We start from the raw sequence: 25,692 nt of genomic DNA on the forward strand, positions 1-25,692 counted from the left end.
AAATTTATTAAATTTGAAAAGTATTATATAATATTTTTAAATTATTTATTTTAAAAGAAATAATTTAACTATAATTAATATAATAGTCAACTTTCATATTTTATAATTCAATAGACTGATGAACTTGAACTTGATAAGAAATCGAATGAATCAGAATGACTTAATCTGATTGGTCCAATCTCAACCGAGTCAATTTATTTGGCTACCTCTGCGTTTAGATAAAGCAAAATGTTATTCGAGAAAGAAAAGGGAAAGAATGAAGAAGCGAAGTGAAGGCGAAGACACGAGGCAATGCAAGCGGTAGCAGATGTGGAGTGAAGAACGGTGATTCACAAACGCCACAAATTCTAGAGCTTTGCAACAATGGCATTGACCCTGTAGTTACGTGGCTTTGCTGCTAGGTTCGTTTCCATCTAAAAAAAGGTTTTCAATTGTCTAATTTTGGGGAATTTCTATTTCTATTCCTATAAGTTTATTGTTATTGTTTAATAAAAGGAATATTTTAAATAAAAATTATGATAAACATTTTAGGGTGAGATACATCTAAATTTTGGCTATCTTCATTAACAGATTATTTAAGTTTATTTCTTAAATATAAATTAAACCAATTGCGAATTTTAAATTTAATAATATAGTTCAAACACATCAAACTGTACTTTCACGAATATCATTAGTTCCTTCCCTTCTTCCCGTGATTTCTCAGCCACTCTGCAAGCGTCTCAATGGAGAACGTTCTGGGTCTTATCAAGCTTCGTGTGAAAAGAGGCACAAATCTCGTAGCTCGCGATTCACGTACCAGTGACCCATATGTTGTTGTTACCATGGCTGAACAGGTTTGAAGCTAGAACCTTGTTGGGACTTTGCCCTTTATTGTTGGGTGTGAGTTAGATTTTTTTTTCCTTTGAATTTTGATGATTTGGGGCTTTATTGAGACTGGTGGTGGTGTTCAATTTAAAATTGTTCAATATGTAATAGTAACTAAGAATTACTAAAGTGGGGAAATTATGTTGTTTGGGACAACTACACCCTGAAGAAATAGAAGAAAAGATGTTTTATATTCTAATCAATGCTATATTTATCGTTGTCAATTGAGCTATAATTCTTTACAATAACAAGTTAACAACGTCGATTTGTTTTATTGAAACCCTATGAAAAAGAGCTTCAAGAGGTCTATTTGGGTTCTTCACAGCCAGTTCTTACAATGTGTGTGAGAAGAGTGTTTTAATGTATTTTATCTTTTTTCTTAAGTAAATCATTATTTCATTTTGACTTAAGGAGTGATTGCAATAGGGATTGTATGTTAAGGTAAACGCAAAAAGTTGAATCCAATATCTTGCTATTCATTTGTAATCAATGGTAAAATTTACTTTTCGCCACAACTATCTGTTACTTTGAATTGCTCCGTCTGAACCCTTAATTTCATGTTGATCCAGAAATTGAAGACTGGTGTTGTGAAAGATAGCTGCAATCCTGAGTGGAATGAAGAATTGACACTTTATGTAAGGGATGTTAACATTCCTGTACTTCTGGTGAGTACTTAAACAGTCTATAACGTGTCATCAGAATAGCCTGGTATTAAATTGTTGATGGCTTGGAATTGTGTTGTTCTCTTCTCTTCAGACAGTTTCAGACAAAGACACTTTCACCGTGGATGACAACATGGGCGATGCAGATATAGACTTAAAACCATATCTTCATTGTGTTAAGATGGACCTGAACGGTCTCCCAGATGGGCATGTAGTCAGGATGGTTCAACCAAATAGGACTAATTGTCTTGCAGAGGAGAGCAACTGCATATGGAAAAATGGAAGAGTCATTCAAGAGATGAGTTTAAGATTGAGAAATGTTGAGTCTGGGGAAATAACCCTGGAAATTGAGTGGGTTAATATTCCTGATTCCAAGGGCTTATCAGAAATTGAGTTTTAGGCATGCTTACCTGCCTTAATTTTATGCAGTAGCATAAATAAGTACTACTTGTATTGTCATAAGTTGATGTTAGTTTGTAACTTATGGAGTCAAAACTAGAATCTAGTGAGTTGCAGACATATCTAATCGAATCATTTGTTTTTATAATGATGACATGATGTGTGCTAGTAATCAAGTATTTTAATATTAATGTAAAAATTTATGCTGGACATAAATCTTAGATGCAGGTATTTGATATTGCCATCAAGAACAGCTAAAGAGAATTATGCAAAGGAGATTGTACCTTCAACCAAAGGATAAATTGGCCCTATTATAGTGCTCCTTGTGAATTCTACTGAAAAAGTGTAATTAGTGTAACCTGAATTTTCTAGTGTTTGAACCGCTATTATCATTTGGGAGCAATTGAGTTGCTTGGAGAGTGGTCTGCATGCGTTAGAAAAAAAGAATAGGCCCTGGCCCATAATATTGAGATATATGCATAAAGAACCATACTAATTAAGAAGAAATATATGCATAGGGAACCATACTAATTAAGAAGACCCCAACCTCTTTTCTTGCTCTGTTCTTGATTAAACAAGGATGGTAGCAGATCATTGCTTTTGCATTTAAATTCCAGCATTTGCTACCCACGGCATTTGTTTGTTTGTCTTTTAAACTTTTGTTCTTAGGCTTTGTTTGGGAGTTTGGAGAGAGAGAAAAAAAAAAAAAAAAAAAAAGAGTTTCAAAGGTAAAGAAGGAAAGGGGCAAGAAGAAAGAAGGAAGGTTAATATAAAACTCTCCAAATTAGAGAACTTCAAAAATATGTGATTAGGAAGGTTTTGGAAAGTTTATAAACCTTCTCCCTCTTATTTAAAAACTTTTAAATAAGGATAGCTACTGTAGAAGTCTTCCTCTTTCCTCTCAAACACCAACTTCCAAACGAAGTCCTAGTCATCATGCATTTACAAAAAATAATTTAGTGTCAGAAATAGTGATGATAACAAAAAAAAAATGACTTAAAGATAATGGGATGAAAATTAATATGGTCAATATAATTTACATTGCGAAGGAGTTCTCATTTATCAAGCAACTTTGCAAACAAGTTGATCTAACTTACACTTATTTCTAAAATAAATTTCTTTTCAATTTTTTTTTAAAATTAATTGCAATAACATTAAAATTATAATTATGTTATTAGAAATATATTCTTTTAGGAACTTTTAAGATATAACTCTACTTTTAAAATTTTAAATTAGTTACAATAACATATTTTGTTAATTTTAGATTTAAAAAAATTATTCACGTTAAAATCATACGAATTGTTGACATTGTTTATAAGTGTAACAGGTATTTAACATTCATGACAACGTATATGTTGGTGGCTTTGTTTATTCCAATATTTACAATATTAAATAACAGAAGATATGTATGTTAATAAAGAGTAATAAGAAAAATAAGTTAAACAATAAAATAGATAAGGTAGCTATTAATTAAGAGAAAATTGTGTCATAATAAGATGATAATCTTATATTTTTAAATAATAAATATACATAACTAATAATTTTAAAAGTCCTTTTTCTATCCATAAAGGTCTCAAGCATAAACCTTAGTAGTTTTACGTAAGATTCAGATTAATTCCCAATTTATTTAAACAAATTTAACGTAGTTACCATTTTTTACATGAAGAAGGGGAACAATAGGGCGGAGGGGGGGAACTGAGTAGATGTGAGGGGGTGAGGGATGGGGGAAACTGGGTACTTACTTTTCTTCTCCTACACACACACTCTTCATCACGGTCCTTCAAACCTTCTCATCTACTCCTCCTCTCTTCATTTCTTCTTCTAACTTTCTTACTCCTTGTCCATATGCATCCATATCATTCTTCTCTAAACGATATCTCAGCATCATCATCCCCTCAAAGAAGAGGAGTCCCTCCAGTAGTACATCACCAACGTTCATGTCACTAGCAACATTGTCACAAAGTCTACCCTCTTGCAAAAAAGAACCTCATCTACTCCCTTTAGCTCGCTGGTCATAATTTTATTACAGTCTAAAGAAAGATTTCATATTTGACACATTTTAAATTCATAAAAAAAAAATATCAAAATACATTTTGACATATTTTTTATTTAGTACTAATGTTCTATATTTATCTTAGTCATATTTTTCCGTGCATAAGGAAAGAATTAAAGAGCTTACTTTAAACAAAATTCAGGCTTATGCAGCTTAAACTAATAATTTGTTAGTAAAATATATTTTAGTATTTAAACTAATATTTCTCTTCTGTTGCATAAATATTTTTGCATAATTTATTCTAAGGATAATTTATTATAATATTACTGTTATATTCCATATACTAATTGACATGCAAGAATAAAACGAATTGCATCCATAACATACAAGAATCGGTCCCTTAATTAATTTTGGTCATGATCTGCTGAATATGAATACTATATTAAGTATGGATTTTTTAGAAAATGAATCATTATACTTTATGTACTTTTTTATATGATTTGTCTCATATAGATAAATAAATAGACAGACAGAGAAATAGATACATTGACCTCAAAGTCTGAAACAACATATATGCATAAAAAAAATTGTACCAGAAAAAGGTCTCACAAACTTACAGAAAAAAAAACACAAAAATTTCTTGTGTATAATGGCTCGGTTGTCGAAATTTTCTGGGTCCACTACCATGTAGATATTATATGGTTCTCCAGAAACCAGCGAAACTCCCATTTTCTTGTGGTCCTTTCTACGACTTCACAGGATATCACTGCACGAGCACGACTTTGACTCCTAGAAGATCTATCTAGTGCTATATATAAATCCCACTGAGAGAGTGTAATTTACGTACCATGAGGCTCAGAGAACACAAGCATTCATCTCTATAGAGGAATTTGGATTTTTTGAATCTCCTAGTTTTTGCTCCAAACCTAGTAAAGTGAAGACTTCAGCGCAGCTAACTCCACTTACTGCTAGATTTTGTTGTTGTGCTTCAATTGACACTAGCCACAAACATGGTCAATAGTGTTTGATCATTCCAAACGAGAGTAATGACAAAAAAACCATAAATTTCTGAACACGTTTTATATACACAAGTGATATGCAGAATATACCATTACCAGGTGCTCTTTTTAATCTGAAAATATCACTTGGAAACTAAACCATCTTATGACAAAATAATTGGCATATAGACAAAAATAAGAACAAAAATCTTGGTTGTTTGTAAGTTTATTGGAGATATTTTTTTATTTTGGTTCCTGAGATATTGAATTTGTAAGGTTATGGTTTAATGCCACTGTGTTTACCTTATCTCCCAAAACTTGCTCTTTATTCAAACAAAGCAAGAGCGCCAAACGAAACAAACAATGGCAGCTTCTACTTCTCCAAACTTCTCAACATCTTTGTACAATAATACCCAGAAAACAAATTTTCCATCTTCACTCGGAAAGAATAAGTCTTTGCAGACCCAATTTGGTTTCTCATTTTCTGTGCCATTCAACAAATCCATACGTGTGAAATCCTATGGCACTGCTAAGTATGATGAAGTAGTGGTGGATGAAGAACTGGACAAGATTAGGAGGCTTCAGAATGGTTCAGATGTTAGAGGAGTGGCATTGGAAGGTGAGAAAGGTAGAACAGTTGACCTTACTCCACCAGCTGTGGAAGCAATATCAGAGAGTTTTGGGGAGTGGGTCATCAATGGTTTAGAAAAGGAAAGGGGACACCCTGTAGAGAATGTGAGAGTGTCTCTTGGTCGTGACCCTCGTATTTCGGGGTCAAAGTTGAGTGTGACGGTGTTTTCAGGTCTTTCTCGTGCTGGTTGCATGGTGTTTGATATGGGACTAGCCACCACACCAGCTTGTTTCATGAGCACATTGTTGCCTCCATTTGTCTATGATGCTTCAATAATGGTAGGTTACATCAAACTTTGGATTTTCACTTGGTTCTTTGACCCATTTTGTATTATCTTCCTTTACAAGGTAGCTTTCATAAGAAACAGAAATTAAGACACCAAAATTGATACCAGGAATGACTACTACTTTAAAGGTATGGTATATATTGGCACTAATTAACTGAAGAATTGAAGCTACAAATTTTCTATGTGCGCGTTTGGTTCAGCTTATTTAAATTTATTTTGTCAGCTTTCTGAGGGAGGTTTTGAAAAATAAGATACTATTTTGGTTGAAACAGGTTGTTTCAAACATGCTATATTAGTTTTAAATCAAGGTGAAAAAGATAGCCTTGAAGACTAATATATTTAAAGGCATATAAACTAGGTGTGATGGTTCTGTAACAATTAGGCCTAATACAAACACTTCACGAGTTACGCAATTCGTGCTGCAGATGACAGCTTCTCACTTGCCTTATACCCGTAATGGTCTGAAATTTTTTACGAAGAGAGGGGGATTGACTTCGACGGAGGTGGAAGAAATATGTGACAAAGCTGCTCGCAAATATGCAAATAGGATGGCCAAAGTGTCTACCATGCTTAGTGTTCTTCCAGCAAGAGTTGATTTCATGAGCACTTATGCAAAGCACCTACGAGAAATCATCAAAGAGAGGATCAATCATCCTTTTCATTATGACACTCCACTCCAGGGATTTCAGGTTTGACCAAATTACACAGATATTATATATAAGTATTTATCGTTTGTTTGTTACACTAGCCAAACTCACTCTTGTTCTATCATTAATTCGTTATATTAGGCTCTTAGCAGCAACAATACTTCGGACTAATATATTTCTTCACTCCCTCATAAAGCACTGCCTACAAAATAATAAATTAATACAAATTAAAAGAGAGGGCAAAGGATTCAAGCGAGAGGTGAAACATGTGCTTAGTTGTAACTTGGTTATGAAAATATCTCATGACTTACATAAGTTCTTTTTTTTTTTAACTTATTTTAATAAACTTCTTGGGGTAGCTTATCAAAATAAGTCTTTGTTTAGCTTATTCCAATAACTTTTACTATCAAAATAACCAGTGTTTCTTTGTTAATTGCTCTGTCTATGTTGGCTCAATATAGTTCATTTTCCATTTATACTTTGCTTGTGATATATAGTTCATCCTATTAAAACTTAATATTCTAGTTGAAGTCTTCATCCTCTATTCTAATATGAACTTATGCCTTTACACTTCAATTGCTATGAAATACAATGTGCAGATAATAGTAAATGCTGGAAACGGCTCAGGAGGCTTCTTCACATGGGATGTGCTGGATAAACTTGGTGCAGATACCTTTGGCTCTCTGCATCTTAATCCTGATGGGATGTTTCCTAATCACATTCCAAACCCTGAGGATAAAACTGCCATGGCACTGACAACGGCTGCAGTTTTAGAAAATTCAGCTGATCTTGGAATAGTTTTTGATACTGATGTGGACAGAAGTGGAGTGGTTGATAACAAAGGGAACCCAATAAATGGTGACAAGCTTATTGCTCTCATGTCAGCAATTGTATTGAGGGAATATCCAGGATCAACTATAGTCACCGATGCTCGTACAAGTATGGCACTTAATAGATTTATAACTGATAGAGGGGGTCAACATTGCCTATATCGTGTTGGTTATAGAAATGTCATTGACAAGGGAGCACAACTTAACAAGGATGGAATTGAAACCCATCTTATGATGGAAACATCTGGTCATGGTGCTCTCAAAGAAAATCATTTCCTTGATGATGGTTAGTTCAAACTAATGTCAATTATTCACGCATGTTTTGATTTCCCGTGTTGAATATTATAGTTTATAGACCATGTTATCGATGATGCTTTTTTCGGCCTTTGGAATAAAAAGGAGCTTACATGGTGGTGAAAATTATAATTGAAATGGTACGAATGAAGCTTGCGGGATCAGATGAAGGGATTGGTAGTCTTATAAAAGATCTTGAAGAGCCATATGAATCGATAGAACTTCGGATAAATATCATCTCCCAACCTCGACATGCTAAAGCTAAAGGATCAGAGGCGATTGAAACATTTAGAAACTACATTGAGGTATATTATGAGTTTAATTTTAATATATTATTAATATAATTTTTTACATTATCTATTAATTAGAATTTATAATAAATACGACTTTTAAAATAATTATTATATATGTCAACGATTTTAGTTACATGACAGTTCATGATTGCAAATGACAGCCAAAAAATAACAATTTATGTATTCTAATTTAATTCATATTATATATATTAAAACCAGAAAACTCTTCAACTCCGTGATTTGAAACACAATGTGATTGTGAAAGATTATAAATATGTGGTTTTCTATACAGGAAGGGAGGCTTAAAGGGTGGGAGTTAGACTCATGTGGTGACTGTTGGGTGAGTGAAGGGTGCCTTGTAGATACAAATGACACCCCGGCTCCCATTGATGCTCGCATGTACAGGTGGAAACAAGTTAAAGAAAATGCTAGCAGTTAAACAAATGTGATTATACATTTCTTTATGTTATAATTATTCATAAAAATTGACTTTGTTATGGGAAATTCAGGGCAAAAGTATCAAATGATGAGCATGGACAACATGGTTGGGTTCACATGCGACAGAGTATACACAACCCAAACATTGCTGTGAACCTGCAATCATCTGTTCATGGAGGGTGTTTGTCCATGGCAAGAGCTTTTAGAGATGAGTATGTCATTTTGGCAATTTGATGTTTATAGAAGCTTTTACCATAGCTATGATTTTTGTGAGCTGATTTGGTTTGTCCAATCATTGCAGGTTTCTCATAACAAGTGGAGTTCATACATTCCTGGATATTACTCAAGTTGATAAGTTTGCTGAAAATGGCTCCGTGGCCTAACTTGAAATTACTTTATTCTAAATGCTAGTCTGGGCTACACGTCTTGATCACGGATAGCTATTGTAGCATTTCAATTGATATTATTTTACTGTGAATTATTGTATCATAAGCTTAAGAAAAGGAAAAGTATACAACTGCAATTGAGTACATATTAGTCTAGTTTGAGTAAAGTTTTAAAGAAGTTTTTATAGAAAAGAATTAATATAAAAAATAAATAAAACTTATTTCACAGTTAAAAACAGTTTATTATTTTAAATTTTTAAAAGTTAAATAAAAAATTATATTATTAACAAAACCAACTACAAAGTGGAAGTCTATAATTAATTTAAAACTCCAGAGCTCAACAAACGCAAGCCACTATTATTAGCAAAACCAACTACAATTCCTTAGCAGCATAATGAACCAACCCTTCACAAGCTGCAAGATCTTTCATTAAGCAAATGGAGCCATCCACATTAAGCTTTAACCTATCTCTAGGAGGCCGATACCAGGAAAGCATAGATTCCTGTTCAGTAGAATTAAGAAGAGAGTTATTAGAAGTAACATAATTCCCATATCATTTTATATAATTAACAAGAGACAAAAGACTTTTTAGCTTTCCTTTTAAAAGTTTTAGAATTCCTACTATTTCAAAGAGACTACACTACAATTCCAAACAAAACAGATTCCAATAATCCAAACCATTTAACTTGCTTAAGTTCAAATTAAAGACCAATCACCTAGTAAAGCCTAGATTGAAAAATTTACTCATATCCTTATCACCACTTGGATAATCCTATAAACTAGAGACAATCTCACGATCCCTCAATACATGCATCACATATTCTAAGGCTAAATTACAATAATCACATGAATCAAATTATGGAAAGCCTTTAAATTCTTATTTCTAAATAACTCTTCTAACAAAAAAAAATTAAATTAAAAGTTTTATTGGAGTATCATCTTTAGCAAGGTCATGTTTAGCAACAAGCACAACCTTACTTAAGAGTCGGTATGAGGGTGCTTCATAAACATGTACAACTATGTTTAAGTGTATGCATGGCTATGCTTGGCTCCAAATTATTTAAATTAAGAGATTTTCAAGGATTTTGATAATCCTATTTAAGTAATAATTAGGGCTTGGGACTTGGAAACTTTGGCTTCGCTGAATTTTGATGATTGTTGGTGTTTAGGAGTGAAGATAATTGGTGAAGAAAAATAAATACCTTTCCAACTCAAGAGAGATTTTTTTTATCTTGTTCATGTTTCAGACACTTCTTTTTTGACATTGAAAAATGAAATTTCAAGTGTTCTTTCTCGTCAGTGTCTTGATATTCAAAGTTTACGTGGTCAAGGGTATGATGGAGCTAGTAACATGTGTGGTGAATGGAATGGGTTACAAGCTTTGTTCTTGAAAGAATGTCATTATGCATATTATGTTCATTGTCTTGCTCATCAATTGCAATTAGCACTAGTTGTAGTTGCTAGAGAAGTTAGTCATGTTCATCAATTTTTCTCAAATTTAACATTGATTATGAATATTATGACTACTTCTCCTAAACGACATGATCAATTACAAGCGGTTTAAGCAACAATTATTGCAAATTTGGTTACTAGTAATGATATACAAACAAGTAGTGGAATTAATCAAAGAAGCACTTTAAAAAGAGCTGGAGATACATGGTGAGGATCTCATTTAAGTTCAGCTCAAAGTTTACTGCAGATGTATGATGCTATATGTGAAGTTTTTCAAAGAGCTACAAAAGAAGGTAATTATTTCCTTCGTGGTGATGCTAATAGTGCTTATGATATTCTCACATCTTTTGAGTTTATTTTTCTATTACATCTTATGAGAGATATCTTGGAAGTTATTGATGACTTTTGTCAAGCTTTGCAATGTAAGGGACAAGACATATTGAATGCAATGTCTTTGGTTTTCTCTACTAAAACTTTGATCCAAAGAATGAAGGAGTCAGGTTGGGAAAAGTATTTTAAAGAAGTCATGTCATTTTGTGAAAATCATGAAATTAATGTCCCTGAGATGACTAGCTTCTACATTCCTAGAAGAGGTCGAACTCGTCAAAATACTGAAAAAATTACAATTGAGCACCATTATAGAGTTAATATATTCATTGCTACTATTGATACACACTTGCAAGAGCTTAATAGTAAATTTTGTGACAATATGGCCGATTTGCTTACTTTGACCTCAACTTTAAATTCAAAAGATCTTTACAAATCATTCAACGTAGACAAGATCTATGAATTGATCAATAAAGTTTTATCCTTTTGATTTCACTGAGTAAGGAAAGATGCTTCTTAAAATACAAGCTCAATATTATGAACTTGATGTTCCTTTTCATTCTGAATTGAAAAATCTATCAACAATTTTTGAATTATGTCAAGGATTGGTGAAAACAAGAAAGAATTTATGTTAACAAGATTTTATGTTATCCTCTGGTTGATCTTTTAATTCGCTTGGTATTGACTCTTTCGGTTTCAACGGCTATTACTGAGATATCATTTTCAGCTATGAGCATTGTGAAAAAAAAAGACTTAGAAACAAGATGGGAGATGAATTTCTTGCTAATTGTTTGATTACATACATTGAAAGAAGATTTGTTGAGAAATTTGACACTGATTCCATTATTGACGAATTTTATGACATGAAGGAACGATGTGCACAACTTAAATAAAAAGTTACATTGTATTTAACTTGTATTCAATATATGGTATTCTTATTATTAAATTTATTTTCTTCCCCCTCCTCCCTTGAATGGTTTTTGGATCCGTCACTGTCCTTATGCCCATCCTGGGTTCAAGCTCCACAATTGCTTGTTGTTGTATAAGGATCGCATATGGCTCAATAGCAATAATTCCTTCATTTCCTTAATGTTGGAAGAGTATTACAAGTCACCTTTAGGGGGTCACATTGGGCTTACCAAGACTTTGAATAGGCTAAAGGAAAATTTTTTCTGGTCTAACATGAAGAGAGATGTTCAATAGTATATCCTTTGTTGCACTGATTGTCAACAAACCATATATGTTTCTCAGAAATCACTAGGTTTACTCTAGCCTATTCCCCCCCCTCCCTCGCATCCATGGGCGGACTTGGCATTGGACTTTATTGCTAGTCTTCCATCGTATCAAGGTTCTATTAAATTTTAGTAGTTGTTGATTGATTTTCTAAAGGTGCCCACTTTGGTATGCTTCCTACTCATTTCACAGCTTGCAAAGTTGTTCACCTTTTTATTGACATTGTTTGCAAGCTCCATGGTTTTCCTAAGAGTCTTATCTCAGAAGATTGCGATCTGATTTTCATGAGTCATTTTTGGAGGGAACTTTTCAAACTCAATGGTACCAAGCTTCATATGAGCACAACATACCATCCATAGAGTAATTTTCAAACAGAAGTATTGAACCGTATATTACAGTAGTATTTGAGAGCTTTTGTGCATCACAATCCATCTCAGTGGGGCAAGTTTTTGAGCCTAGCAGAATGATGTTATAACACTACTTGGTATTCCACAACCAATTTAACTCCTTTCCAAGTGACTTATGGGAAACACCTCCCAGTATTGAACTGTATATTGCAATAGTATTTGAGAGCTTTTATGCATCACAATCCATTTCAGTGGGCCAAGTTTTTGAGCCTAGCAGAATAGTGTTATAACACTACTTGACATTCCACAACCAATTTAACTCATTTCCAAGTGACATATGGGAAACCTCCTCCTAGTACCCGTCAATATATTTCAAGTTCTTCTCCTGTGGAAGCTGTTGATTCTATTCTTTCTTCCCGTAAAGACATGTTCAACACCCTCAAGAAGAAACTCCAGAAAGCCGAACAACAGATAAAAAAGACTGTAGATTCACATCGCCTAGATGTTACTTATGCAGCCAGTGATTAGGTCTATCTGAAACTACGCCCTTATAGGCAGACTTCACTGTCTGGTACCACTTACCGAAAATTGGGCAAGCGATATTTTGGTCCCTATCAAGTCACTGCAGTGATTGGCTTTGTTTCTTATCGCCTTGCTTTACCCAACACTGTCAAGATTTATCCAATATTCCATTGCTCTTTACTGAAACCACACCATGGTCTAGTGCAGCCTCCTTAACCTCTCTCTGTTGAGGTTCTGGATGGTAAACCAATTCTTCAACCTCTTTCTATTCTGAATTTCAAATGAGACTCTTCTGTTGACTCGCCCCAAAGGCTGGTTCTTGTCCAGTGGCTTGGATTACAGCCCGAAGATACTACTTGGAAACCTTGGGATGATTTGAAGACCACTTAGCACCTTAAGGACAAGTTGTTTCTTCAAGGGATGGGGAACAATAGCACCCACGGCCTAGAGGAAGATATGGATCACAGGCCCAAGAGAACCATTAAATGTCCACAAGACTAGAATGATTTTATTCATTGAAATGCTGGTTATTGTTATTCATGTTTCTGATTCATAGTTGTTAGGAGAATATTGGGTTGTCAATTTATTTAGTTGCTCTATTATTCTATTTGTTATCCAGTATTATAGTGATGAAAGTAATAATTGATGATAACTAGTCAATTTTAGAAAAACTGTAACTTCTCTCTGCCTCCAACTCAGGAAACTGTTATTCCTATTTCATTCCCCTATCACAAACCCACACACATATCCCACTAATCCAAACATTTGAATCCATATATTCACAATCCATCAAAGCACGTTCAATACTCTTCTTGAAGCATTGTTACAACATTGACAGATAATTAGGCATCTAAAGCCATGACCTACCAAACGTGGCTCATTAAAGCAAGAAAGTGTTCCCCAATGCTTCTTTCTCCCCTTTTGTTTCTAGTTTTTAGTTGTATGAGTCACTTCACATGTGCGAAAACCTTCGTCCATACGATCGAGGTACCTCAAATTATATAATAATAAGTAGAGTACATAGTTGAAATGTGAGTATCATTATTCATGTTAATGTACTATATATGTATAAGAGCAGAGCGTGGAGTCAATGGTCCCTTATTGAAGTTTGGGTTCTAATAGAAGCGCCATTTCTCAATGTGACCAGCAAGTGTTAGACCTCTGTTTCCTGGTATCGAAGGAGAGGTTGACGGCGAGTGGTTACCATGATCTTAGCAAACAAAATGAGAATATGAATTTATCATTTTTCACAGTGGCGTGCCAATATGATCTAATATATACATACCCCCAAAGGTATTGCGAAGTTGATACACTTCAACGTCAAGTCATTGTACAAGAGTAGATCCATGTGGTGTTGTGTTAGCGTGACTTAATTGTCACAGATTATAGTATTCTTGTGATCAGAGGCCTAATTTATGGTTGTGATCATTGTGTTAAACGTGTATGGAATGTCAAAATCTGTAGACTTTTTACTGAGTTACGAGTTGAAAATTAACCTAATGTAAAAGTAAAGCTAAAAAACCTTAAAAAGTTGAGTCTATGGGAGTTGCCCCAAGTTAAAAATGATGTCCAACGTTCCTAAAACTGTTAACAAAAAAAGAGAATCTTGTTAATAAGGATGTTTAAAATATATATTTAGAAATTATAGTAAAAATAATATTAACGTACTTATTAATATTCTAAAAAATATTTAATATTTTAAAAATAAATTAAACTAGACTCGCAAAATGTAATAATTGTCTACGACCTGTTTATCCCATTGCAGAATTGAAACTCTGGCATTCTGAACCGGGCCCTGGCATGGGCTCCATACACAGAAGCCATTTTTTCCAGGGGTCCAGTTGTCATGCCCTATGTACTAACTGGGGCTCAATTTCCAATGCGCCAGATGCTACTCTATTGAATGCCTATATTGCAAACCAGATGCTTCTCCAAGTGTAGCCATTTCAATTTCTAATTGGAGACTAAACAAGACATTCTCAAAATATCATTTAAAATTTATTTTATATTATCTTCATTCTTATTTATAAAAAAATAAATATCCAATTTATTAACAACAATAAAAATATAGTTATATCTCAAAAAATTATATTCTATTTTAAAAGTATTTTATCAATTTAATGTCTTTTATGTTAAATAAATAGATGTATTTATTTATATGGGGAAAACGTGATTAACTCATTACTACAAATTTCATTAAAAAAATAGAATATAAATTTTTTAACAACTAATGAATTTAAAATAGGTATTTGTTTTGTATAAATAAGTTTAAAAAATGTTAGTAGTTCTTATAAATAGAATTAGAAGTAATATTTTTATAAATATTTTTAATTATTAAATAAATAAAATTTTTAAAATTTAAATATATTTTCTTTGATATTTATTTTATAAAATAAATTGATTGTTAAAAAAATACATAGAAAGATATAACAAAACAACTATAAAAATACTCAGCACCTATTACCCAATTGGTTGGCAGTTACCAAAAAGACAATTTGAGGTACTAAATTCATAACGGTATTGCATGCTCTCACTAAGACCTATTAACAAATGGTACGTATACCTTCCTTTATTCATAGGAGCACCACTTGGAGTGTGCATCGTAGTATTATTTATAGGAAAATGTTTAATGCAAGGGGAATAGAGGTTGGAATATTTATAGAAAAATGTTTTATAAATATTTAAAATGAAGGATTATTATATACATACATACATACAAAATAATACTAAAATATGATTTTTAAAACTATTAAACCACCAGAATTATTATATTTATATCAAACGTACGAGTAGCGTGAGTAGGGTATCCGATTTATGCAATTGAACAAAGACAGTTAGAGGAAAGACACAATGAACTGTAACATTAACTATAAACAACATACATATAATAAACGGGTTAAATCCAAAACTTTCACTGGGTAGCTACACTAGTTCACAGTTTGCATCATGATTTTGAATTTGACTTGTTTGTTTCCTAGTGCATGGTTTTCCTATATTTCCTAATTTTGCCGCATGACTTTGATATTCACGTTATAAAACCCGTACTGTGTCTAATCATCATATGGTAAGTAGGCTGCTATAGTTGTTTTGAGAGAGAAATGCTACTGACTCCCCAGTTCCATGTATATTGCAATTAGCACATTGCCGTAGAAGGAGAGTTTCAGATCCGTTGAGGGGGAAATTAATTTTGAAGGCATGAATTGCTTTGAAAGTAAACACTTATTCAATACAAGAAATCAATCATCAACAAAAGCTATCATTGCAAAGTTGTATGAATGTGACCCTTATTGATTCACATTTATAGAGCCTTTATTTTGGGCAGTTGATATTATTTATAGAATTATCTTTCCAACTAACTTTATATCTATTGTGGGACCTTTGTTTTGGTTATGGGCTATGGCTTCCACATTAAGCACCAAGATGCTCCCCCAGGACATGAACGAGCCGGTCATCCTAATTGAGGGAATGAAGGAGTGGTGGTTGGACATAGTAGTAATTAGCCAGCAAGTAGCACCATCACATAAAGCAAAGAGTAGGGTGTTGGAAGCAATAAACTAAGGGTCTTTTCTTTTCTTCTTATTTTTTGTAAGTTGGACGAAGAGAGAGAGATAAGGTAGTTGCACTAGTATCACTACCTCTTTAACTCCCACATTTATGTAGGTGTTCTGTATTGGCTCCAAGGTCCAACCAAACATTCATTTCATGGGGAAACTCCATTCCCCTTGTAAAGAGGAGTGAGAAGAGGGAATCAAATAAAGCATCTCATTCTTGAATAGAGAATTTAAAATTGATCAGAAACTTATAGTAGGGTTTACTATAAATATCTAGTCCCTCTTCTCTAGCCAGTCTTTTGGTGTGGTTTTATGGAACTTTGTTGAAAAAAACTAATTCCAATGAAGTTTCCGTAGCTTCTATGTATCTCTCCTCACTCTATCCTTGAGATCATGAACATTGTTTTGTCCATATGTGAGGCAGGAATATAAAATATTCATGTTTTGAGAACATGCATGCATATGGTCCCGTGGAGCACTCTGTGAAAATTAGACATGGAAGAAAGTGATTTCCCCAACACACAAGGATGTTTGTAGCCTCATTGATGTGCTGATCCAAGGCCAGTGATGTATTTTCCTTAGAGAGAGTGCCTCCACTTGAAATACTATACAACCTTTATTTTTGTTTTTTTATATTAAAAATTTATAAAGATTAGAAAATCTAATATTTTATCAACATTTATTGTTAAACTTTTTTAATTTCTCTTTTATTAACGTCTCTCTTCTGACTTTTCAACAACTCAAATAATACGAGTATTTTATTGTTATTTTATATGTTTTAGGACACATAATAAAAGTTTTTAAAATATAAAAAACTTTAATATATTAATAACAACAAATACGAATAAATTTTAACAAAAAATTATTTATAAATTATTTATTTTATGTTATTAAACATATGTTAAAAATTAATATTTTATTAATTTACTTAATATATGTTTAAGGACGTGCAATAAAAAATTATATATAATTAAATTTTATTAAAAATATGCATTTAATATCACATGATTCAATATATTAACAATATTAAAATGTTATAATTATTAATAAAATTTTATTAATTAATTTTGTATTGTATATCCTTCAACACAAAAAGAAAATTTGATATTTTATAATAGAAAAAAAAATAGTGCAGACAAATAGATAGATAGTATACGGATAAGTCCATAGGAGAATTCATACAAAATTTTGTGCCAGCAAGTGTTCATTTGGTTTAGTACTGTGCTAACAATACCATTTTATTAATATATTTTTAACAACTGTTTATGATTAGTCAGTATTTAAAAAGTTAAAATATTAATCTTATAAATTAATCATTTTTAAAAAAATATTTAAATTTCTTGAAAATTTAATTAACTATTCTTAATGTGAAATATTATTTCTTAATTTCAAAATTTCAAATTAAATTTAAACATTTAAAACTACTAAATTTTTATTAAAAATAGTATAGTACTCAAAAGTATAAAATATAACAAATATTTTTAATAATGAAAATTTATTATTTTAATTTTTTAAACTAAAATTAAAAAATTGAAAAATTATAAAAAAAATAAAAATTTTCAGAGTTTTGAAGTTTCGTAAAGGCGTGAGAAAGCGTGTTTGGGCATTGAGACAGGCATCCTGTTGGAGAAAACTTGGTGCATTTAAGTGAAAAACAGATGGGGAGTTCTAGGAATAATCAATCAAAGAAGTTCTATTCCCACCCAATAATTAATGCCTATACCATCTCACCCCTTTTACCCAATACATATACACCACACTGGAACACGTTGATGTTTTACATTAACCCTTCACTAATAAATCATACGACATGTTATGCTCTCATCAAATGGTCAGGATTCTTCTACAATTTTGAATGTTTCGCCATTAAATACGCTGCCGTTCTTTTTAAAACAATTTCATTTTTCTGTGTGTAAAACAATATAATTTTAAAAAGGTTAATAAATATTTTTTTATTAAAAATTATAACATTTAATGTTATTACTGTATTTAAATTTTATATGATATTTTATGATTTTTAATTAAAAATTATTATATTTCCTGACACATGTTATAAAATTATTTTTAAAATATTTAAGGTTTTGACTGAAAATTAAGAAAATAAATATTATTTTAAATTTAATTTTCTAACATGTTAAACATTTTAATTACCGCAGTGCATTGATACTATTAAATGTACAATTTTAAATAAAAATTATTAATTTACCTTAATTATTAAATATAAAAATTTAACACAATATTAATTATTTATTTATTTTATAAAATGACAACGAAAAGTGAATAAAATAAAATATTTTTTGCATGAATCTTGCTGACCAATACTTTTACGACACTGGTTAATGAATCAAAGCTAATTTTTTTTATAAAAATAAAATATGTTTTTAAAATCATTGAGGAGGTATATATTAATCACATTCTATAAAAAAAAAATCTTTCACTTTTATTCCTTAAGTATTGCTTTAAAGATGTTATACTTAGCATTTACTTATTTTTTATTATTTTATTAAGTATTAAATAAAAATGGTATATATTTAGTATCTTAAAAATATTAAAAAATATATAATTCTTTTATTTAACAATTAAGAGACTTTGTAAATAGGAACATTTTTTATGAGTTTTTTTTTTAAATTCAAAATATATGAAATTTTTTGTGAAATTATGAAAATATAAATTTTTTAAAATAATCGAGATTGGTGACTTTTGACTAAAAACTGTCAATGACGATTTTTAATATATTTTTTAAATATTTAATTATTTTTTATTATTTTTTATTATTTTTTTAAATTGCCGTTGACAACTTTTAAAACTTTATCATTTTTTATTTTTTTTATTTTAAATTTTTATACTGCATCAAAAATTGCCAGTGAGATTTTTGAACTCCATATTTTCATAATTTTGTAAAAAATCTCATTTTTTGAATTTAAAAAAAACATATAAAAAAAAGTAGCCTTATAAATATATATATATATATAAGATAAAATAAATTATAATTATTTTAATAATTGAGATAATTTATTGATATAAAGGGTACAAATATTTACAATGATTTATATCTAATTAAGATTATTGTATGCAAAGAAGAATGCCTATTAACTATGATGTTAGGCCTATTGTTTTTCCTTATGGGTGTAGAAGGCAAGGGAACAATGCCTAATAATTAGACAATGAGCGTAGTAAATGCAGTGTCAGTGATCTGGCCGATTTTCTAATCATGATATTACATGCACAATTGTTTTCGTACATGATATTAAATGTATACTTTGTACCTATATATATCTATCTATGAAGAAAATATGGAAGATTTTTCTGAAAGATTTCCCATGTTTGTTAACTGTTATTTTTGTTTTTATTTATTTATTCATAAAAATTAAATAAACAAAAAAATTAATTATTTTATAAAATTTATTTAATAATTTTCTTCTTTATATTGTATTAATAGATTTTTTTTATTTTTGAATTACTTAATTTATGTAAATATTTATAAAAAAAGGTAACAATTAATTATTTTTAACGTTTATAAATAAGAACAAAGTTTTTTTTCCTAAAAAAATAAATAAAAAAGAAAGTAATGTTACTTTGCCCAAGAAAAATGATTAAAAATTCAATAACTAAAAGATATTTTAAAAAAAATATTACTAACCTAATTTTTAATAAAAGAATATTATATTTATTGATTTCTTAATTATTATGGTAAGGTAATGGCTAACAAAACCTACTTTTTAGAATTCAAATCCTTGATTCGTTACGGTGAATGTTTGAAATTCCGCACAAAATTGAGAAAACAGTCACTGAATCAATGGCGTAGCAGTGTTCAGTAGGAAGCTGTGGCTGTAAGATTAACGTACGTCGTACTTATGAGCTAGCTGTGTATGTGCATCACAATCGTCTCAGATTCAGTCATTCAGAGTGACAGTAGTTACTTGTGTGGCCATAAAATACCCTACCCGGAATGCAGAAGAAGAAGAGTAGATGATTAAACTTACCAATTTATTCACACGCTATGATTTTCTGTTTTGAACAGAAGGATACAGAAAAGAAGGAAAATCATTACTGCAAAAGAAACGAGAGCATTAACACTAGCCTCTTCATTTTTTTTCCTTTCCTCACCCAATTCTCTTCCACTAGCTACAGTGCACACACCCAGTCCTCATTAAACACCCTCCACACTGAAAAGGCTAAAGCATGCTCTCATTCTTTACAAATCCAAAACGTAAGATAAAAGCTAAATAAAAGCATATAACATAGGAATTACATTAGTACATGCATTAAAAACACTAGCATACAAAATTAACCTCCTACCATCAGTACCATGGGTGGAATGGACCACTAATTGTGAAGAGGGTTTGGACCGGTGTGAATTATTCTTTTGTCATCCCCATAAGGAGCAGTGTGTTGTGGATCACCCTTTGTGCGCACAAGGTTGGATTGAGTAGTTTTTTTTGAGGGTGTGTGGAACAATGCCCTTTTGAAACTATGTTGTTGTCTTAGTAACCTTGGTCGTCGAGGTGGAGGCCTAATTGAATGGCCTCTATTTGTGCTTTTGCTTTCATTGTCAATGGAGAAAAACAAGCTTATTAGAGAAAAAACTAAGATGACCCACAAGAAGAAAATTGCAACTCTGGCCCAAGAAAGCCTTCTTTCTCTTGTCCTTTCTCTTTCTCTGAAACCTATCATTGCAGTTGCCGTAGATGTTGTCACACACAGAGTGTAGCAGCTTCAGAACACCCACAAGACCACCATGAAAGTGCACACCAAAAGATGTCTATTTGACCCAACACACAACAGAGTATGTAGAAACAGAAGTGAGTTTTGGGTGATTCAGAGGGGGGAAAAGAGGTAGAAAGAGAGAGTAGTAAAAAAAAAAAAAAAAAAAAAGAACCTAAAAGTTTGGGTTATTTCCTTGTCTTATGGGTCTAGTCACATGATCTTGACCCTTGATTCCTGGAACCTTCTTATAATTCTTAAATTTCACTTTCTGAGTCCTTTTCCGTTGGACTTTGCACCCACCGCTACAAACGGATGTCCTGTTCGATTTTATTTTAAAATGGGTGCGGATTTTGTTTTTAAAATATAAAAACAATTGTTAACTTCAACAGCATGATTAAATTTAAGCAATTAACTATAGTAATATTTTATTATTTTAGTTTAAAAAATATATTTATTATATTCAAATCATATTAATATCATAAATATATTTTTGATAAAAAAATTGTTTTCAAAGCGTTTAAAAATTAAATTTAACAAAACTCAAAATATAAAGTTTAGTTATGACTATGTTCCATATTTAACGAAATAGTTTTTTTTTATTTTTTCCAAAAATCTATACGGAAATTTTAAATTTATTGCATAATTTTTTATAGCTTAATTCCCCCCCTTCCTTTTTTGGGGTTTAGCCTAATGTAAAAACTCGTTAGAAAACCCGTTTTAATTAGAGAAAATGGCTTCTGAATACGATAAATGACTTTTAAATAAGCTAACGAGACAAGACTTTTACAAGATTAAGATATTTAAACAAGTCAACAAAATAAGATTACAAAATAATACTAACATATTTTTAGTTTAACCGGCCAACTTTTTAAGATTAAAAGCACTTTTTAATAACTTGAAAGTTAACTTTTTCAATTACACAATTAAAATATTCTTAGCCTAATCAGAGTGAAAAATAGACTAACGTGGGTCCAGTATAAGTTTGAGACACTTGTCTATTTCCACACTTATTCATCTTTTTACTCTATTCATACTCCATTTCCATGACTGGATGGATTGCTGGTTTGGATTTTTATTTGCAATTTGGCATCTGATTTGTTTTTGTTTTTACTTACTTTATATATATATATATATATAAAAGAAAAAAAATTTATAATTAATTTAAATTTTTTATTTAACTTAAATCTAACAGTGAAGTATTAAATTATAACTCGATAAATTTAAGTTAAAATTTTTATTTTTACATGTAGAAAAATACTGCCTATATATATATAAAAAATGTTTCTTACCTGTGTATGTTTGGCTTGGTAAGGGTGTGGGACTGTCCAGTATTAATAACCGATGTCTCCGGAATATATTCAAATTTAGAGGGTATTGGGAAACAAACTCAGCGGTCGTGTGTACTATATTTTTATTTTTATTTTATTTCTCTCTAAAGATCAAAGTGTGCATAATTATTTACAATAACTTGATAATTCAATCGGCATGATATTTATATCAACGTTTTTAAAATTCCATGTTATTCAATCTAGCATATTAATTAATTAATATAATAATATAATTATAATTAATCCAACAATGTGACGAAATATTCAAGTTTAATAATAAATATAGTATTCATAAGTTTGTAAGCATATTTCAAATTATATAAATTTTGTTAAATGTTATATTATAAATGCTTTAGTTTTTATTAGAAAAAGGATTTCTATTTTTTAAATAATAATAAATTCTATTTAAATATGTATATTCATAACAAGAGACACTGATGGTTGGCTCTTGTTTATAAGCAAAACTATAATAATTTTAACAAAAAACTTGAACCAGTTACATGATTAATTAGATCAAATATTTATTGAGTGAAATGGAGATGATTCAATTCGCAGAATTATTGTTATTATGTTTATTTTCCTCTACCAAATCGAAATTTTTTTTTAACAAGTTAACTAGCACGCTGAACTTTATTGTACAATTTAGAAAATATATTCCAACTTTTTATGCCAGAAGACAAGCTTGATCAATGTTGATATGCATTAAATTCAACTTTCAATGTTTAAATTTTTTTGAGTTTAATTACAAGGCTGTTGGAATAAAAATAAAGTCTCTGACATCTCATCTTCAAGATATTATAAATATGAGGAGTGAAACTTAGATGTTATTAAATATCGAAAAATCGTATATATTTTTTGAGCATTTATTTTTTTTATGTATTTTTAATACATTTTTAGTTATTTATTAAAAAAAAAAAAAAAGAGGTTATCAAACTAAGTGAAAAAAAGTGTGCTCTAGTACTCCACTACATAAGATTGAATTGAAATTAACTTTATTTTTCCATTCAATACACTTTTAGCGGATATATTTAAGAGATACCTAAGTTTATAATTCTTTTAACCAAACACTTGGGCATGTCTTGCATAATCAAGTGATTTTTTAAAAAAAATAAGCTTTAAACCTGAAAAGACTTTTGAAAGAATACATAAAATAATGGAAGACAATATATATATATATATATATATATATATATATATATATATAAAATACTTATTTGTTATGATAAAAATTATTGACTGTGATCAAGAATAAAGGCGCAATCCTCATATTCTTTAAATGAACTAAGTATAAATCCTCTATATTATGTCTTCTTATAAGTACTATCTTTATACTACTATTTATATTATTTAGCCTAAGGGGTAAATTGTGCATTCACATGAAATATTGTTGAACTTGCTAAGCTTAAAGACATAAACTTGTCTTTATGTGACAATTAAAGTAATTCTAAGACCGTGCTACTATTATCAATTTTCTCTAAAAAAATCCTTGTGCATAATTGTTTTCTTTTTTTCAAAAAAGGGTTAAAAAAAACATTTCAACCATTTCTTATTATTTCTCGTTTCATTTCAGTTCAGCGATTAAACTTTTTTTCCCCTTATATTTAGCATATTTGAAATCACATTAAATAGATATTTTATTCATATTTGTAGCAACGGTACTAATAATCACTTTTGCATCAACATGAAATAGAATCTATATTTAACATGTTATCAAACATTGTTAGTTTCAAAGGCATGTTTGGACAAGCCATAGTTATTGCATGTTTAAAGTCAAACCAGTCGATCTGTAGGGTTAATTTTCAAAATAATGATTCGTGTATGATATGTTGAAGACTAATTAATAACACTAGATAAAAATAATAATAATAATAAAAGATAATATTTAATGAAAGTAAAAGAAATTTAATAAAATTATTTAATTCATACTTTTTTAAGTAAAAGATGATATTTTGTTTAACTCTTCATTTCATTAATGAGGCTAAGTTAGAAGAGGTTGTGGCTCTTTTTTCCTACCAAGGCTGTTGGGATTGGCTGAGAAATAAACAGTTTCTCCCTTCTTCTATGGCTTGATTACTCCCTTCTTCTATGACTTGATCACTGTTGTTGATCTGCCTAAGCTTTCTAATAATGAGGATCAAGTTTTCTAAAGGTTAACTAGTAATGATTTGATTAGCCTACTCCTTTATTTTTGAATGTGCTGGTAAGATGTTTTGTAATAATCAACTTTTTAAATTAATTTGGGATTGGAGGGCTTCCCTATAATTTCTTTTTTTTTTTTTATTTGTGAAAAGTTGTCTATGAAAGGCTTCTAACTAATGTTGAGAGATTTAATTATAAAATGACTAATTTGCTCCTGTGTACTAAATGTAATAATGCTCCTAAATCTATGATTCATATCCTGAGGAATTGTTGTTTTCTTCTCAAATTTGGTCAAAATTGATTCTCTCTAATAAGTGGGTCTCTTTCTTTAATCTTGATATTTCTAATTGGCTTTCTTTTAATCTGTTTGCTAATAGTCTTTTTCTGCAGCTCTTTTGGGATATTTTATTTGGCAATGTGACTTATAATTTGTGGTGTAATAGAAATTGTACTACATTTCATAACTCTCCTTTAATGCATAAGATTGCCTAGTATTTTGATTTCTTTTCTCTTTGTAGCAAGGGTAGTCTGCAATCTACTACTAGTTTGGGGAATCCTCACAGCTTAATTAGATGGCAACTTCCTCTAGACAAGCAATTTAAGTTGAACACGAATGGATCTATTCTGCATGATTGGGGCATTGCTTGTTGTGGGGCCTTATCCAAGATCACAATGGTGACTTTATAGCGGGTGTTTGTAATACCTTCTCCCTTGCTCTCCAATGCTGCTGAACATTGGGGGATCATTTGGGGACTCAAGCTTGTCATTTCTCAGAATATTTATCTTATTTGGATTGAATGATTATAAAGAGGTCATCTCTTTAGTTACTAACATTCAAACGGTAATCTAGAGAATTAGGACTTTCCTTTAGAGTATGAAATTTGTTAGATTTAATCATGTTCTTCATGAAACCAATCAATATGCTGACTATTTGGCTAGAAGTAGGGTTGAAGTTGGGTTGCCTTTGGCCTTTAGAACCTCTTCTCAGGCTTTATTCTCTAAATTTCTTTTGGCCTAGACTTGTTGGCTAGTTTGTTGTTTTATTTTTGGGCTTTGTGTGACCCTATTGATTAAAAAATAATAATATTTAGTCCTTAATTAATAATATTGAGGTGCTTTGATGATAGTCCTTAAGATGTTTAAGATAAGTTATCTAATGCCCCTTCAATTTCAAAATAATCGTTATTTTAAATATTTAAGTTTGTTTTAAATTATTTATCAATTTAAAAAATAAAATTAAGTGATATTAATCATGTTTTCAATTTTATTGCTACATTTTTCTGTCATAAAAACATTAAAATATAATATATTAAATTGAATTTATATTTATTAAATAAAAAAATTAATAAATATATGTTTCCATAA

General features: G+C 30.6%; 2 protein-coding genes across 2 annotated transcripts; both read left to right on the forward strand.

The window, feature by feature from the left end:
- Positions 1 to 290: 290 nt before the first annotated feature.
- On the forward strand, positions 291 to 2,074 carry LOC113859105 (protein C2-DOMAIN ABA-RELATED 7-like). Its single transcript, XM_027491921.1, has 4 exons — positions 291 to 401; positions 704 to 833; positions 1,434 to 1,529; positions 1,621 to 2,074. Exons 2-4 carry the CDS (start codon positions 723 to 725, stop codon positions 1,924 to 1,926), a joined length of 513 nt encoding a protein of 170 aa, XP_027347722.1. The 5' UTR covers positions 291 to 401; positions 704 to 722; the 3' UTR covers positions 1,927 to 2,074.
- Positions 2,075 to 5,189: 3,115 nt separating this feature from the next.
- LOC113857971 (phosphomannomutase/phosphoglucomutase) lies at positions 5,190 to 8,884 on the forward strand. Its single transcript, XM_027490334.1, has 7 exons — positions 5,190 to 5,825; positions 6,259 to 6,522; positions 7,080 to 7,596; positions 7,710 to 7,909; positions 8,190 to 8,302; positions 8,407 to 8,547; positions 8,637 to 8,884. The coding sequence occupies exons 1-7, from the start codon at positions 5,280 to 5,282 to the stop codon at positions 8,716 to 8,718; spliced, it is 1,863 nt and encodes a 620-aa protein (XP_027346135.1). The 5' UTR covers positions 5,190 to 5,279; the 3' UTR covers positions 8,719 to 8,884.
- Positions 8,885 to 25,692: the final 16,808 nt, after the last annotated feature.

Source organism: Abrus precatorius, unplaced genomic scaffold (assembly GCF_003935025.1).
Source record: "Abrus precatorius isolate BTA unplaced genomic scaffold, Abrus_2018 Scaffold2, whole genome shotgun sequence".
Taxonomy (NCBI): Eukaryota; Viridiplantae; Streptophyta; class Magnoliopsida; order Fabales; family Fabaceae; genus Abrus; species Abrus precatorius.

What these genes read in the sequence shown, in the direction of transcription:
- LOC113859105 (XM_027491921.1), top strand. Translation starts at nt 723, where the DNA reads ATGGAGAACGTTCTGGGTCTTATCAAGCTTCGTGTGAAAAGAGGCACA. An exon ending in TTGTTACCATGGCTGAACAG is followed by an intron (nt 834 to 1,433) that starts GTTTGAAGCTAG and finishes ATGTTGATCCAG; the next exon opens with AAATTGAAGACTGGTGTTGT. An exon ending in TTAACATTCCTGTACTTCTG is followed by an intron (nt 1,530 to 1,620) that starts GTGAGTACTTAA and finishes TCTTCTCTTCAG; the next exon opens with ACAGTTTCAGACAAAGACAC.
- LOC113857971 (XM_027490334.1), top strand. Translation starts at nt 5,280, where the DNA reads ATGGCAGCTTCTACTTCTCCAAACTTCTCAACATCTTTGTACAATAAT. An exon ending in CTCCACTCCAGGGATTTCAG is followed by an intron (nt 6,523 to 7,079) that starts GTTTGACCAAAT and finishes TACAATGTGCAG; the next exon opens with ATAATAGTAAATGCTGGAAA. An exon ending in ATTGATGCTCGCATGTACAG is followed by an intron (nt 8,303 to 8,406) that starts GTGGAAACAAGT and finishes TGGGAAATTCAG; the next exon opens with GGCAAAAGTATCAAATGATG.